General features: G+C 42.1%; 1 protein-coding gene and 1 pseudogene across 2 annotated transcripts in view; one reads left to right on the top strand and one right to left on the bottom strand.

The window, feature by feature from the left end:
* Positions 1–12216, bottom strand: part of LOC148014376 (PGR5-like protein 1B, chloroplastic) — a 33435-nt gene extending 21219 nt beyond the window's left edge. The window contains exon 1 of one of the 2 annotated variants that reach the window (XR_015688666.1): positions 11779–12216. Coding sequence is in view for 1 of the 2 variants with exons in the window: in XM_087666869.1 (XP_087522995.1) it covers positions 11779–12013 (235 nt within the window). In the remaining variant the exon portion in view is untranslated. The remainder of the gene's footprint in view (positions 1–11778) is intronic. The other variant, XM_087666869.1, reaches the window with a different exon arrangement.
* Positions 3393–6774, top strand: LOC148014377 (uncharacterized; annotated as a pseudogene).
* Positions 12217–16530: the final 4314 nt, after the last annotated feature.

Genomic DNA, 16530 nt, shown 5'->3' with positions numbered 1-16530 from the left:
ATAAAGGAGGGGAGTTAGTCTCCAAAGAGCTAGCCAAGTTTTTTGCACATTATGGAATTCATTAAGAGTTTGCCAACACACACACCCCTAAGGAGAATGGCATATTGGAGCGAAAAAATCGTTGTATGATTGAGGTGGCGCAGACTATGATGGAGCGTCAGCAAACACCTCAGTGTTTATGGGTAAAAGCAATGGCCATTGCTATCCACATCCTTAATCGATTCCCAACATCGGCCATAGTTGGTATGATATCTTTTAAGGCTACTTTAGGCAAAAACTCGATGTGTCTTATTTTAGGGTGTATAATCTTAGAGTTAGTTCATACCAACTTGTACAGCCCTATGAGAATGGCTTCCTTAGGGAAAGCTAAATGCCTCATGCTCATGGTTGATGACTTCTCCAAATATGTGTGGCCTTATTTTCTAGCGCTTAAATTAGAGGCATTTCCCAACCTCAGTAGTGGAAGGTGTTAGTGGAGAAACAAATTGCCACCTTCAGGATTCAAGGAATTTGAGCAAATCTTGAAGACAAGCTCACCTCAAAGGATTTTGACAAGTTTTGTAGGCAGTGTGACATTGAAATGGAGTTCTCTCGTACCAACATACCATTGGAGAACGGTGTTGTGGAGTGACCAATCAGATTGTGCTGGAGTTGGCCTATTCAATGCCTGAGCATTGAGAAATTTCTTACACCCTTTGGGCTGAGGAAATTTCTACAATGGTTCATATTTGCAACAATGGTTCATATTTGCAACATGTCATCAACTGTTATACTGCATAATATGGCCCCCTCTATCAAGCTTTCTTTGGTCAGAAGCCATCTATTGCCCACTTCTGCATCTTTGCATTTGATGCTTATGTCCACATCAACAAGAAATATAAGGGGAAACTCAATACCAAGTCGAGGCAGCATATCTTTGTTGGTTATAGTCATATAACCAAAGGATAGAGGCTCTACAATCCCGAGACTGGCAAAGTGGTGAGTCAGGATGTTGTGTTTAATGAGGATACCACCTCAGACAGTCCCACAATGGTGCTTTTTCTTTAGGTGGATCCATCAATATGTTTCAAATTTTGATAATATTGTAGGACTGAGTGTATTTCAGTTTTTTGCCATGTGTTAGGCATGTGGTGTGTTAGCAGCATCATCTTCAATGTGGTCGACCAGTTTTTTGGTATGTTTTTAGCTGCTGATCAGCCAGATTCAGCTCCCAGCAGCTATGCATTCCTGCTGCTTGGCTACCAGCCACACTCAGTTGCTGATCAGCACATTCTCTCTCCTCATTGAGTCACACCAGCTGCATGTAGGGGCTGATCAGGTCAGCCTTGTATTCAGCTTTCTTTTGAAGATCAAATCAGTCCATTCCTTCATCTTTTTGTGTCCTTTTCAATCTGTGTATTCCCTTCTCTCTCCCTCTTTGTGTTTCTCTTCCATAGTGCATTCACACACCTTCCTCCATAGGCACTAACCTTCTGGTTGGCTTTGTGCTGGTTTGAGCTAAGTGTTTCAATGGAAAACACTATCTAGCCTTTGCATACCCCATTTCTCTATCTTGCAAATCTACCTGTTCACAATGCCATCTACTTGTTCTCTATCTTGCAAATCTACCTGTTCACAATGCCATCAATCCGTTTCAGTATCCCATTACACCTGCCTCCCAAAAGAGGACATAATCATGAAAAGACTCAAATGCTGTTTGGTTTTCTTATCCCTCATTTCACATGGTCCATCCCTGCAAATCTGGTGTTAATATCACTATAAGACCCTCAACTAGATTAGCCGGGGCTCATGAATGACTTCAACAGTCTTAGTTATGGGCCTCAACTTCTTCACCTTGATTTTTGAACATGGTTTGGAAGTTCAGCATTGTCTTTTGGCAATCCATGCACCATGGCATGGAAATAGAACACTCAGTCCGTCACAAGACTGTGACAACTAGTACCTTTTTGTTGATTTCTTTATTACATACTTTATTTGGTTTTTCTTTTTGGAAGGATCCCTCTTGAAATCTAAACGCCTGAATTGCATGGCCAGTATGTGAAACGGACAGGAATGTCCAGTGAGTCAAGACTGGACAGTTAAGGTCCAGTATAAGTCTGGAAGAGACTGATGGCACTGTAGATTGACAAGCTTGGAAGAGACTTGTGAAAGTGTATATCGACAAGTGTGTTGAAGAACTAGCCTGGAAGAGACTAGTTCAAAGTGAAGATCGACAAATCTTCAAGAGATTAGTCCATGTGGGGTCATCAGTGGAAATTCACTTTCAGTTGAGCTACATTACAGATTTGGATATAGCCATAGTCTGCAAAGATGGTCAAAAGACTAGTGGGATGCAATGGAAGCAACTCCTAAAATTTAGGAAGTTACTAATTTTGGATCTCAGAATCTGTTCGCGTCATTACCTTCGTTTTTGCACGAGGATCAATCCTCTGGTTTGTGCCGAGGTCAAATTCTGCACCGAGCATGGAGAATTTTAGACCGGAAGGCTGAAACGGGAAATATCTTCTAGTGTTGCCACTTGGCACAAATGTGTGCACTTACCTCTTTAAAGAGGGCTGGCGTGCAGTTTTTGGGCTGTAAGGGGCTCATTTGTGAAAAACAGCTGCAGATGGAGAGCTCTTGAGAGCTGGTCTACCTTGTCTATGATGCACAGAGGGCTGAGCTTGCTTCCTACTCTCTCTCGCTCTCTCCCTGACAGTATGGTTATGCTGCAGAATCAAGGGCCTTTCTTCTGATTCAGGTATAGCTGCGTGGAATATGCCGTTTTTGCATGTGGCAAGAGCCTCCTTTCTCCAGGATGAACAGGAGCAGTTGTTTGCTGCCCACAAGCAGGAATAGGTGAGGGTGGTAACCTCACCAAGCAAGTGCCTGAAACAGCACTAAACCAGAACTGATTCTGGATTGTTCAGAGGGTATTTCAGAGCCCAATTGATGTCAGAATCAAGGGGCACTTGGCACAAATGATGCACGACAGTGCAGGGAACAATATGAGCTGAGAACAGGTGTCAAAACAGGTCTGAACTAGTAATTACAGTGGGCTGAACAGTACAGGGAACAGTATGAGTTGTAAACAGGTTTCAGAACAGGTCTGAACCAGTAAATACAGCAGGTTGAAATGGCCAATTCTGCACTCCGACCAGAAGATTCAGACTTGGGCAGAGTTTCCCCTCCTGGTCAACTTGATTTGGGTCAGTAATTGTACTGTTATGCTATCAAATTTCACCCAGAATAGGTGAAAGACAGCCCATTGTACTTTCTCTTTTTAAAAATAAAGAAATACCCCAAGGGGCGCCTAACTTAGGGGCCAACAGGGTGTATGTGTTGCAACAAGAGCATTCTAGCTTCCTGTATGTCTTCTTGATTCTGTGTCTTTAAGTTCAGGTAAAGTGGGCGACTGTTAAATTGGGTGAAAGCATTTATTTATTTTGGTTGTACACTACCGCCCTTCCCAGTGAACAAGCCGGTTTCATGGTTCCATTGCCGGGATCGAATCACTTTTTCCCTAAAGAGTGAGCCAGGGTTTGTTTGGGTGTAAGACACAGAATTGTGCATTATGGCTGATAGAAAGGAAGACACCAGAGAGGAAGCGTCTTCATCACAGGAGATCCCTATTGTTCATGAGGTGGGAGAGTCTTCTAGACCTCCACAGTTTGTTACTCCTCCTGTTATGGTTGAGCCACAAGTTCATACGGCTTCTTCTATGGATGAAGACATTTTCAAGACTCAGTTAGTTGCTGCTGTAAGTATGTTTACTCAAGTGATACAAAATCCAAGGTTTTTGGCATTTTTGCAGCCTTCCCTTCCTTCACAGCAAGTTGGGCAACCTGCAAAGATTTCGGATCCAGTAGAGGTCCAGGATAAGGGTAAGCATGCTGCAGATTCAGTGGAAACACCAAGGCAGCTTGCGGAGTCAATGGAGACTCCAAAATTGGTTCCAACTGTCCAGGAACAAGTGGTGGAAACGCTAGTTACACAGGCATTGCCAGTTCAGCTCGCCACTTTACAACAGCCAAATGTTGGTTTAAATGGACAGGGAAACAGTTTTCAGGCTTTACCACAGGTTTTCCCACCGACCTCTGTACATCCTGGGTACTTTGGAGGTGGATCTGTATTTCAAAGTATGGCTGGTTATGCGCCTGGAAACCAGATTTATGTACCAGGAGTAGTGTTTGGGGGTACACAAGGTTTTATGCCAAAACCCATGTATGGCAATATAGGCATGCAGCCTGGATTTCACGGTGTTCAGGGCAGTTTTGGCATGCCACAGGGCACTTTTGGTATGGCTGGTTATCAAAACCAACAAGCAAGTATTGTGTCTACAAGCCCTGTAGTCAATGGTCCGGCAACTTCCATGCCACCTGTTAGTGTTCCTATGTTACAGGCATATCCTACGGATCCTTTGATGGCTCATGAGAAGCCAAAGCCATACAAGGAAGGTGGTGCAGCCGTACAGTTTGACATCTTTCGAGGATTTGAAGATAGGACTAAGGCTCTCTCTTTCTTACAGTAGTTTGATGCCGCATTTGCAAGAGGGAACTTTACAGAGCCTTCTAAGGTCCGGAAAGCTACCACTTTTCTTAAAGACAATGCTAGTCAGTGGTGGAGTACACTGTTGATGCAAGGACAGGCTCCTGCCACTTGGACTCACTTTAAGCAAGTATTTGCTTCTGCTTGGTTGACCAATGAATTTGAGATTGATGTTATGTCAGCTTGGCACAATTTGGATGCATCTAAATGCAAGGGTTTGGAGGATTATAACAAGAAGTTTTGGGAGCCTTTACTTCCAGTCACCTCTTACAAGGTTGTGCCATTGACTGAGCAGATACAGAAATATTGCTGTGGGCTGCCCAAGGAACTTCGGAATTATTGTACAAAGACAAAGGTCACCACTTTGACTCAGTTAATAGAGAATGCCACCACAGGAAATGCATTATTGTTGGGACAATCAAGTGGTTTTGGGGGCAGCATTAAACAGGACAAATCTGAAAAATTTTCAGCAAAGAAGCCATTTGGTAAACACGTTTATCAGAATTCTCAAAGCACAGGTAAACCTTGGCAGTTCAAGAAGAAACCAGCCAAGTTCTTTGGACAGCAGCCAAAGGACCAGAAGAAACCTTTTGTGCGCAAGTCTCTTGAAGAGAGAAAGGCTTTAATGGCTGAGAGGAAATGCTTTATCTGTGAGCAGACTGGTCATATTGCGTCTAACTGTCCGGACAAGAATAAGAGACCAGCTGATGATGATAAAGAGGACAGGAAAGGAAAAAAGCCCAAACCTTCAGCAGGTTTAGTGCCAGATATGCTGGGAGACAAGCCACACTTAAATGCTAATAAGCTCTGCAGAGCTTGGGGTAAAGTTAGGGATCAACATGTACTTATTTTCTTTGATCCTGGAGCTAAGGCAAACTTTATCTCACCAGAGTTGGCTTCTACTTTGGGCATCAGAGCAGATGAGATGGGCTACACAGCAGAGGCAGGGTTGGCACGTCCTTGCCACTCAGAGTCTGTGACACCCATTCTTGGAAAGCTGCATCTTCATGTAGAGTCTTATGTTGATGCAGAAGAATTCTATATCATGCCACTTGAAGGCTGTGATGTCTTGTTGGGAATGCCATGGATGTTCAGAAAGCATGGTGTGATGGATGCCTTTAACAAGACACTGACTTTGGAACATAGGGGAAAGACTCATGTGCTTGATGTGAAGCTTAAAGGAGAGTCTGTACCTGTTATATCAACTTCTACCATTACATCTGTAATAAAGAATCATCTTTCTGCGTACTTGATTTTTGCACGTGATGTCAAGGATAATGATGAGTCAAATTTTTCTATGTTAGATAGAGACAGGTCTGCTTTCTTGTCTCAATTCAGTGATTGTTTTTCTGACTCATTACCATCACAGTTGCCACCAGAGAGGTCTGAGGATCATGCAATAGATTTAGTGCCAGGCAGTAGCCCACCAAATAGACCTCCGTATAGGGTTAGTGCAGCCCAACAGAAAGAGATATTAAGCCAGGTGAATGAGCTGTTGGAAAAAGGGCTGATTCAGCCAAGTTCATCTCCCTTTTGCTCACCAGTGCTCCTAGTGCAGAAGAAGGATGGCTCTTGGCGCATGTGCATAGATTACCGAGCGTTGAACAAGAGTACCATCAAGAACAGGTTCCCCATTCCAAGAATTGACGACATCCTTGACTGTTTGGAAGGAGCGTCAATTTTCAGTAGGATAGATTTGAAGAGTGGATACCATTAGATCAGGATTAAGCAAGAGGATGTGCATAAGACTGCATTTAGGACCACGTTTGGTCTCTATGAGTTCTTGGTAATGCCATTTGGACTTACTAATGCTCCTGCTACGTTTAATCGAATGATGGACAGGATTTTTTGTCTATACAGGCAGTTTGTTGGTACATTCTTTGATGACATGATTGTCTTTTCAAAGAATGAACAAGAGCATAGAGAACACTTGAAAGCAGTCTTTGATGAGCTTTGCAGTAATAGGTTGCTTATCAATGGCAAGAAGAGTGAGTTCTTCTTGGAAGAAATCCAGTTCCTGGGGCACATAGTGTCAAAGGATGGTGTCCGAATGGATCCTGCTAAGGTTGAAGCAATTAGAACATGGCCAGATCTGAAGACTGTCCATGATGTTAGAAGCTTCTTGGGTTTGTGTTCTTATTACAGGAGGTTCATTCGCAATTTTGCAGAGATTGCTTCACCTTTACGTGCTTTACAGAAGAAAGGAATCCCTTTCCAGTGGACACAAAAAGAGATTTCAGCTTTTAATCTTCTTAAAGAAAAGATGACTTCTAGTCCACTGATCATTCTGCCAGATCTTAGGAAGTCATTTGTTGTCCAGTGTGACGCCTGTGGCAATAGCATTGGTGCAGTGTTAATGCAAGATGGCCGGGTAGTGGCTTATGAAAGTAGAATCTTGCGAGGGCCAGAGAAGACTATGCAGGTCTATGAGAAAGAATTGATGGCTATGATTCATGCGCTTTCTTGTTGGAAACACTACCTTCTTGGGGCAGATTTTATTGTCCAGACAGATCATCAGACATTGCGTTATTTCTTAACTCAGACTAAGCTGTCAGAAAAGCATATGCGTTGGGCAAACTTTTTGTCAATGTTCCATATTGAGATTGTACATGTGGAAGGCAAAAAGAATGTTGTGGCTGATGCTTTGTCAAGGAAGCCACAAATTTCAGCTGTGTCAATTCCTTATCATCATGAGCTTGATGATATGAAGGAACAGTATGCTGATGATGAAGATTTTGCAAGGATCTTTGATCAGCTTGTCAATGGACAACATCATGAGCATTATCTTCTCAAGGATGGTTTCATGTTGATGCATGGTAGACTATGTGTGACTATGCCATTGAGACGGAAAGTTATGACAAAGAGTCATTCTCCACCGTATGCAGGGCATCGTGGTATTGATGCAACAGTCAAAGCAGTAGAGACATTCTTTTATTGGCCTACTCTAAGAAGAGATGTGGATGCTTTTGTGCGGCAGTGTTTGATTTGCCAGAAGGTCAAGTTTGACAGGCAAAAAGCACCCGGGCTTTTACAGCCCTTTTTGTTAATTTCTTTATTACATACTTTATTTGGTTTTTCTTTTTGGAAGGATCCCTCTTGAAATCTAAACGCCTGAGTTGCATGGCCAGTATGTGAAACGGACAGGAATGTCTAGTGAGTCAAGACTGGACAGTTAAGGTCCAGTATAAGTCTGGAAGAGACTAATGGCACTGTAGATTGACAAGCCTGGAAGAGACTTGTGAAAGTGTATGTGGACAAGTGTGTTGAAGAACTAGCCTGGAAGAGACTAGTTCAAAGTGAAGATCGACAAATCTTCAAGAGATTAGTCCATGTGGGGTCATCAGTGGAAATTCACTTTCAACTGAGCTACATTACAGATTTGGATGTAGCCATAGTCTGCAAAGATGGTCAGAAGACTAGTGGGGATGCAATGGAAACAACTCCTAAAATTTAGGGAGTTACTAATTTTGGACCTCAGAATCTGTTCACGTCATTACCTTTGTTTTTGCACGAGGATCAATCCTCTGGTCTGTGCCGAGGTCAAATTCTGCACCGAGCATGGAGAATTTTAGACCGGAAGCCTGAAATGGGAAATATCTTCTAGTGCTGCCACTTGGCACAAATGTGTGCACTTACCTCTTTAAAGAGGGCTGGCGTGCAGTTTTTGGGCTGTAAGGGGCTCATTTGTGAAAAACAACTACAGATGGAGAGCTCTTGAGAGCTGGTCTACCTTGTCTATGATGCACAGAGGGCTGAGCTTGCTTCCTACTCTCTCTCTCTCTCCCTGACAGTATGGTTATGCTGCAGAATCAAGGGCCTTTCTTCTGATTCAGGTATAGCTACGTGGAATATGCCGTTTTTGCATGAGGCAAGAGCCTCCTTTCTCCAGGATGAACAGGAGCAGTTGTTTGCTGCCCACAAGCAGGAATAGGTGAGGGTGGTAACCTCACCAAGCAAGTGCCTGAAACAGCACTAAACCAGAACTGATTCTGGACTGTTCAGAGGGTATTTCAGAGCCCAATTGATGTCAGAATCAAGGGACACTTGGCACAGATGATGCACGATAGTGCAGGGAACAATATGAGCTGAGAACAAGTGTCAAAACAGGTCTGAACCAGTAATTACAGTGGGCTGAACAGTACAGGGAACAGTATGAGTTGTAAACAGGTTTCAGAACAGGTCCGAACCAGTAGATACAGCAGGTTGAAATGGCCAATTCTGCACTCCAACCAGAAGATTCAGACTTGGGCAGAGTTTCTCCTCCTGGTCAACTTGATTTGGGTCAGTAGTTGTACTGTTATGCTGTCAAATTTCACCCAGAATAGGTGAAAGACAGCCCATTGTACTTTCTCTTTCTAAAAATAAAGAAATACCGCAAGGGGTGCCTAACTTAGGGGCCAACAGGGTGTATGTGTTGCAACAGGAGCATTCTAGCTTCCTGTATGTCTTCTTGATTCTGTGTCTTTAAGTTCAGGTAAAGTGGGCGACTGTTAAATTGGGTGAAAGCATTTATTTATTTTGGTTGTACACTACCGCCCTTCCTAGTGAACAGGCCGGTTTCACAGTCACACTAGCTAATAAAGAGGTGATGCTGACTCATCATGATCTGTTCTGTCATTCTAAGAGAATCACTTCTATTGCTATCTCACATTTGAGACTATTATTAAAATGTTGAAACCATTCACTACAATCAAAGTACTGAGTAGCTTTATTTAAACTCCTTTAGTTCTGCTGCATTGTTAACTCTTGCAAAATGTAGCTCAAACTTCAGCCAACCAGGGTTCCAGCATAAGCAGTAGTACATTCAAGAGCTCACACACAAGCTATGTAGGTGGCATGTGAACCTTTCTCCAGCAGATCACCCATATGAGCAGCAAACCTATGTCAGTAAGCAAAGAATATTGATGTTCAGAGAGCATTTAGAGTCGTAGCTGTCTGCATACACTTTACCAATCGGCAGTAGGCACAGAAACAGCGACATGACTCCAAACAGCAGGACTATTTTTTTGATTGATACTAATTGGCACCTTGTCAGCATTTGCCTACAGGGAAATCTTAACTTTCATATATGCAGAATACAAGGGTAACTTCCATGTATGAAAAATGCAAGGGTACTCTCTGCAGAATATAGTAACTCTCAACCAAGGATATACAATATGATACCAAGTCAGCCCCAAAAGGGAACGAGAAAAAATGCATCGTCACCCCAATGCCATACAATATCTTGCCTTTTCCTTCTCTACACTTCAAGTTACCTTGTGTACAGTTCCAAATAGCCATGGAGTGTAACAATGTCATTCTGGACGTGGCTGCTAACTTACATTTAAAGATCTGATCACCCTCAAATTCTACTTACACTATTCTATTTACACCTCAACTTTGAGGTGTACCAAGCAGTGCTGGCTACGATCTCTTATACAGAATCCATGGTGTCTAGGTTCAAGGTTGGCTAAAAGGGATTTGTGTTCAGCACTATACAAAGAAAGAAAGGAAAAAAGATCAGCCAAATCCACACATCCAGGTCATAACCACACGTAGCCACAGGCTACTGGAGAGTAGGACTTCTCTAGAGGAAGAGTCACCACATCACTCCTTGCCCTTGCCCCTGACAAGCCTTGATTTAGAGTATCTGCTTTATGCAAAGATACCAAGATGGGATCAGCAAATAGTTGTCAATGCTGCATACCATATAAAGTGGGAGTCACCAAGTAATGCATCAGTACGCACCAATAAAGAAGATGGCATCCTTGATTACTTTTAACATCAATCCCTCATGGGTAACGTAGACAGCTTTTAACCTGCTTTCTTTATCCCTCCTCTGGCAGATTCATGAAATGCTTTAATTCTAGAATAGTACTGTCAAATCCATTCACTTTGCAACTACAAGTACCCTGTTATCCAAGTTGTTAGCCCTGTTCACAGGAATCACGATCATTCCAAATCAGCAGCTGCCTGTCAGCTTCATCCACACTTGGAGTCTGTGGTGGCCAATGATGCAAGCAATGAACCAGCTGGAGCCAAACTGCTCCCCAAGTATGTTAATTTAAATCTTGAAATGATGTAGCTTCATTAAACAACCCCTTCAAGACTAAGTTGAATTTTTTAGCATCACCTAAGATAAAGTTTGCTTCGCTATTTAGTATATGCTTCTTCCTGCAAATGAGTAAGGCTTCTTCCTGCAAATCTTACTCATGTATCACCACCCGTTTTGATATTGATGAACTACTGTGTTTCCATAATACTCCTGTCAGATAACTTATGGGCCTCACAATGCCAGAAGGCAGTACTCACTAACTTACTGGGACAGAAACCTTTATATTGAGCACGTATATCCATCTACTAGATGGGGCAGACACCGCTTGAACACTGGCAATGCTCACTAAGGTTGGGATCAGATGAGTGGCAAGAGATACAATGAAATGGATCAACTAGTACAAATCATAGCTTATCCAAAAGGAGCTGAAAGCCTTCTGAGCTACGATGAAGAGCTGCCAAAAGCCTATAAAGTATTGGATTGTATAATGCTTGGAGACGTTCTCTGTGACTTGCCAAGAGACCCATATCGAGCCTCAGGCATGTCACCTGATCACAGGTCTGCGGTAGAGGTGCCAAAGAAATGGCACACAGGTAGGAAATCGAAAGCAGCATCATAGTGCAGGATAAGAATGATAAATCATGAATGGCAGAGCAAATACTACTGATGGAGCATCCTAATTCTTATTCATTGCCAAAATCGCATATCTGCTGTCACGATTGCAATAGAAAGCTTCAATTTCTGGAAAATAGGGTCGAGATGATTCATTGTAGTTCCATTCAATGTTGCAACATTGGAGAGGATAGGAAGTGAAATGTGTCACAAGCATGTCAGAACATCCTAATTCTTATGCATTGCCTAAATCTCCTACCTGCTACGAGAATCACAACAGAAAATTCTCACTGCTGAAAAGTTCAGTCGACATGATATTCAATGAATTATCGAAATGAACTCACTGTAACTTTCATTTCGTTAATTCTGGATCATCAGAGACGATAAGAAGAGTGTGACAATGTATCACGAGGAAGCCAAAACATCTAATTCTTGTACATTGCCTAAATTTCCTGCCTGCTACCAGAATCGCAACAGAGAATCTCGCCGCTGAAAAGTTCAGTCGACATGATATTCAATTAACCATCGAAATGAGCTCACTGTAATTCCCATTTCATTTACTTCTAGATCGTCAGGGAGAACAATAAGAGTGTGCAATGTCCAACCTTGAGACTCTACAGCTTTGCAGACGATTGCCATCTTTCCCAAACCATCCGGAAAGAAAATTCGCCATTGCCTGTCCTTTATTGCAGAGGGCTTGAGAGGGGAGCTTCTAAGGCTTGGACTAGCAGCTGAGCTGGGGGCAAACAAGGAAGAGGGGGAGGAGGAAGGGAGGGGGGAAAGGGAGGGCAGGCATGCAGAGGAGGCAGGCATCCTCTTGGAGAGCTCAAGGATACCCATTGATGACGATGAGGGTGGTGATGGGAACGGAAGAGTGATCGGAGCTCAATTGGCTCTTATCAGTACAAATGAATATGTGTGTGGGTGTGGGTGTGTGTCTGTGGACGCGCACGCGCTCGCGCGTGAGAGAGAGAGAGAGAGAGAGAGAGAGAGAGAAGGAGGCCTCGCGAGTCGCAACCCGTCCCTGAATTGGGCTCTCGGAACGTCACACAAGTTTTTGCTGTCTATCGATTGATGGATGATTTGAGTGGTCAGGAAAACATGGATAAATCTGCAATTTTCTTTTCCAACACTCACGTGTTTCCTCACGAGACAAACAGATCTTTCTTTTAATGTCCTCTTGTAACATTAACTAGCATTTCTTGCTAGCAAGGCCATTTCCACGGCAGCTTGGTGCGGAGGCACCTTAGCTTGGTATGACAACTTTGTTTCCCTTGTTTCGTCCTCCCCACATATTCGAGTTTGGCATGTTAGGTTACTTACTCCTCTTTTTCTCTTTGGGGTATATATGTATACTAGTTCGTCCCGCTAACCATGGTTCGCACGGTTGGCACCATTGTGAAGCTTGCGAGGCTACACCTCACTCGCTTCCCATTTTTCACGATTGCTTCCTTTTGCTAATAAAAGGTAACCCTTTCAAGGTATTTATTCTTTCTAGCCCTTATGTATGCACTGTCACTATAGTCATTGATATACATATTTTCATATACTACTCTCTCTCTCTCTCTCTCTCTCTCTCTCTCTCTCTCTCCTATCTAGAAATTTTGTTCTTATTAACATTAGGGAGGGTTCGGAAACTCAACCTAGCTCAATTAATGTGGTTTGGTAGCCCTGAAATTGAAAGGGATATTGGCAAGACTAATATAGTAAACCAATCTCTCTCTCTCTCTCTCTCTCTCTCTCTCTCTCTCTCTCTCTCTCTCTCATCATTATTCAAAGTATGACGCATCAATTATCCATAGTAAAACAATCCCATCTTTTTTCTTCCCACCTTTGTCCTTGAGTCCCAAATAGATTATGTAATTAGGGCCATTAATGGTTGGGGTAGGATTGAAAACTAAAGGTACGAGGATTCGTACAAATAATTGACCATAATAGTTATGGACTTGCAAATTGCACATTTCTAGAATGTAAAAGCCACTCCCATGAAAAGGACATTTGACCAATTAACCTTGTAAATTTCAAATTGATGGATTTAGCAATACAAATCTAAGACAATAGCATATTATCAAAAGTGTAAATAAGCAAGTATGCAAATCATCTTTGTACACATCATATACAACACTTTGTCCTACCAATGTCCCTACATATTGTATGATGGCCTTTTCATTGGCAATGATCTATCGAGTGAGGTTAGCCTTTTAGTGACTACTTCTAGTGCTAGAATCTCATCCAATTCATTTTGCAAGATCACCATTGTTGATATACATCTCCATCAAAGCATGTGACCTAGCAACTATCAAATGTTCAACCTTGACATTTATATCCCTATCCCCTACTTGGTTGCTCCTCTTGCTACAAGCTCAAATGCAAGTGAAGTGATTGTGTTTACAAAGAGGCTTTGTGCTATAAATGAGGGAGTAATAAACCAAAATGACGATAGAATGGAAGTGTTTTGTGATCAATAATTGGGGAGAGAGAGAGAGATAGAGAGAGAGAGAGAGAGAGTAAGCCCGGAGTGGAAGCACATGAGCAGAAGCAAGAGCTATGGTGGAAGGAGCAAGAGCAGGAGACTGAGAGACACAAGATTTGGAAACTCTAACAGTCACAAGGTTGAGATCTTGGCAATCCCCTTTGGTGCTGCTTTTGCTGGTGATAGTGGGGCTCCAAAGGCACTCTAAGGTGCCCAAGCAAGTGAAATGAAGCCTTACAATAAACCTCAAGGAACCCTGGTAAGTATTGACGCGAGGGATGATCAACTCATACCTTGAAGGTTGAAGATATGGCTGCCAACCAATGACTGTGAACTGATGTAGGTATTTGAATTCAAGCTAGGACAATGTCAGGTTGAGCTCATCAATGTTGGTGCAATGGCTCTGATACTAGTTGAAATTGATCAGCATTTATGTGATAGGGTCAAGTCTTGATCAAGAGATGGGTGAGTTGTGATTTTCCAATAAGTCACTCTGGCACATCATTTTCTAGAAGGTGGATGATGTTGTCCACCTAGTGGGGTGTAAGGTCTACCTTAAATAGTTGAACCTCTTGTTGACCATGAAATAAATATGTATTAAGAAGATTGTCAACTACACCAATTGCTTCTTCCCTACTAGTGACACGAAACATGTGATCAAGAATAAAATACTTCTTTCCCTTGTGTAGAAAAATCAAATTCTAGTAGTAGAAGTCATCTAGTAATGGGACCTATAGCACAAGGCTTGTTGACCAAATAAAGCAATGCCTAATGATCTACAAAGAATGAATGAGGTAGCTAGCAAGTAGTGTTGAAACTTCTTAATAGTGTGCACCATCATTAATCCTTCATATTCTCTCCTTGATTAATTCATTTTGGCATTGATGAGTGAATGGGCTAAAGGAAGCAAAGCGAGCAAGAGAGGAGGCTCACTATAGCAGGAAACCAAATAGCTTGTGGAGTTGGAAAATGAAATATAAAAATCTACACATAATTGCACTCAACTCCAAAAGCAACTAGATTATAAAGTGCAATAGAGAAACATCATGAATCAACAAACCTAGGGAGAATACTAAACCACATTGAAAGTCCTTTACAAATTGGTAGAAAAAAGGGCAAGAGCAAACAAAGGAAAATGTGAGTCAGTGGGAGAAAATGAACATGGATGCACTACAAAATATGGCCACCCCCTTAGCTCAAGCCATGTGAAAAACTTGGTAGTTGAAAGAGCTAGAGCAATAGAGGCAGTAATAGGGCTTGGCAACAAGGCTTCACTAATATGTTGCTTAAAGTGTGGGAACCATGTGAGGATGACATAATGGACAATCTCAAGAACAAGTTCTAACTCAGCAAGCAAGCACAAAAGCATAGTTTATAGATAGGAGTTCCCCAGTGAGAGTACAACATGACAAGGGAAGAGTCGGTGCTACAAGTTAGGGAGACTAGACTCTTAGCAAATGATCTAAAGATGAGTGGGCAAGTTGCCACTAAAGAACCCACCCAAACCACAAAAGAACCACCATCATTACCCCTTACACTTAAGATAGACTTGGAACCGAAAGAACCTGAGAAATAGCTATCTCCACAACCAAAAACTAAAAAGGCACATGCTCCTTTGGAGGGACTCATAGAAACCATGCAAAGAAGAAGGGTGAGGAGTAGAAGAAGGCTTACCGCCAAATCCAAACATATCCTTTCTCTACAAAGAGAGTACATTTCAGTCAGCTAGAATAGGGAATTCAATACTTGGGAGCAATGGGAACCTCAATAATATCCCATGCAATTTACCTTCAACTTCTCCGTGGATTCAAGAAGGTGTTACCACTAATCGTGATGCAAAAAGTAAATTAGATATGTTCAAGAATAAGAAATGGTTAGAGTAGAAGACTCAAGATCTTAGATTGTGACAATGAGAGCCAACAGACTATTAGTGGGATAAAGTGTTAGAGGTGCGGAGGATCGTAAAGGAATACAAATCTCAACAAGCATGGAGAATAAATATTTTTTATGATGGTATGGAAGCATAGGTAGCCTTTTGCAGCTCGCTACCTTTTGAATGAGGGAATCCCACCTATATGCCTTATCCTAGAATGTAGAAAGTTGACTATGACTCTACAAAACACAATAGATATGATTTCACTTTAATTTTCAATATCAATGTAGACAAGCTAGAAGACAATCTCAGGTTCTATAAGAAGGACTTGATTCCCTCTTTCAAAAGATTTATGGAGGACTTCTTAACCTTCCCATACCCTACTTTCATTAAAACATGTCATTATTTAAGATTACTTCTCCAAATGATCAACCAAAAGAAGTTGGTAAATGGAAAGGGTCTCTCTTCTTTGATGTAGATTTGAGGATAGATAGGTATGCCATGGTAAGGTTACTCCTTCATGCTACATTGCTACTAGTATACTCCTTTGAATTGCTAGAGAATAGTAATGCCAGCCAATTCACCGATTGTAGCCACCCCTTCCTTACACAAACACTCTTGGCTACATGATCTACACTAAAAACCTACATGATGAGCAAAGCATAGTCGAAAAATTTGTTGTGACCAAATACCATGAAATCAAAGAGAGTCATGATGAAGTTCTCATCATTTATTAGTACCTTCATTTTTGTTTCACAAAAAAGAAGGGGAAAAAAGAAAAAATTAAAAATTAAAAAAGAGAGTCTCACACATAATCACAACACCTAGGGACCCCCCAGCCCCCTAGCCCTCGTCAACCTCACAGACTTAGGGCAACTCAAGGGTAGGACATTGTTGGGGGTGAGGGCACATGTGCTTGGCTGCCCATGTATTAGTTATATTGATAGTACTCACATACCCACACACTTGTACACTATAGGTGCTAGGCGTCCATCACTGTCACTTCATTCT

Source organism: Lygodium microphyllum, chromosome 25, assembly GCF_053477565.2.
Source record: "Lygodium microphyllum isolate KBCC chromosome 25, Lygodium_microphyllum_v1.1.10, whole genome shotgun sequence".
Lineage (NCBI taxonomy): Eukaryota > Viridiplantae > Streptophyta > Polypodiopsida > Schizaeales > Lygodiaceae > Lygodium > Lygodium microphyllum.
This window is presented reverse-complemented; position numbering and strand designations above follow the sequence as displayed.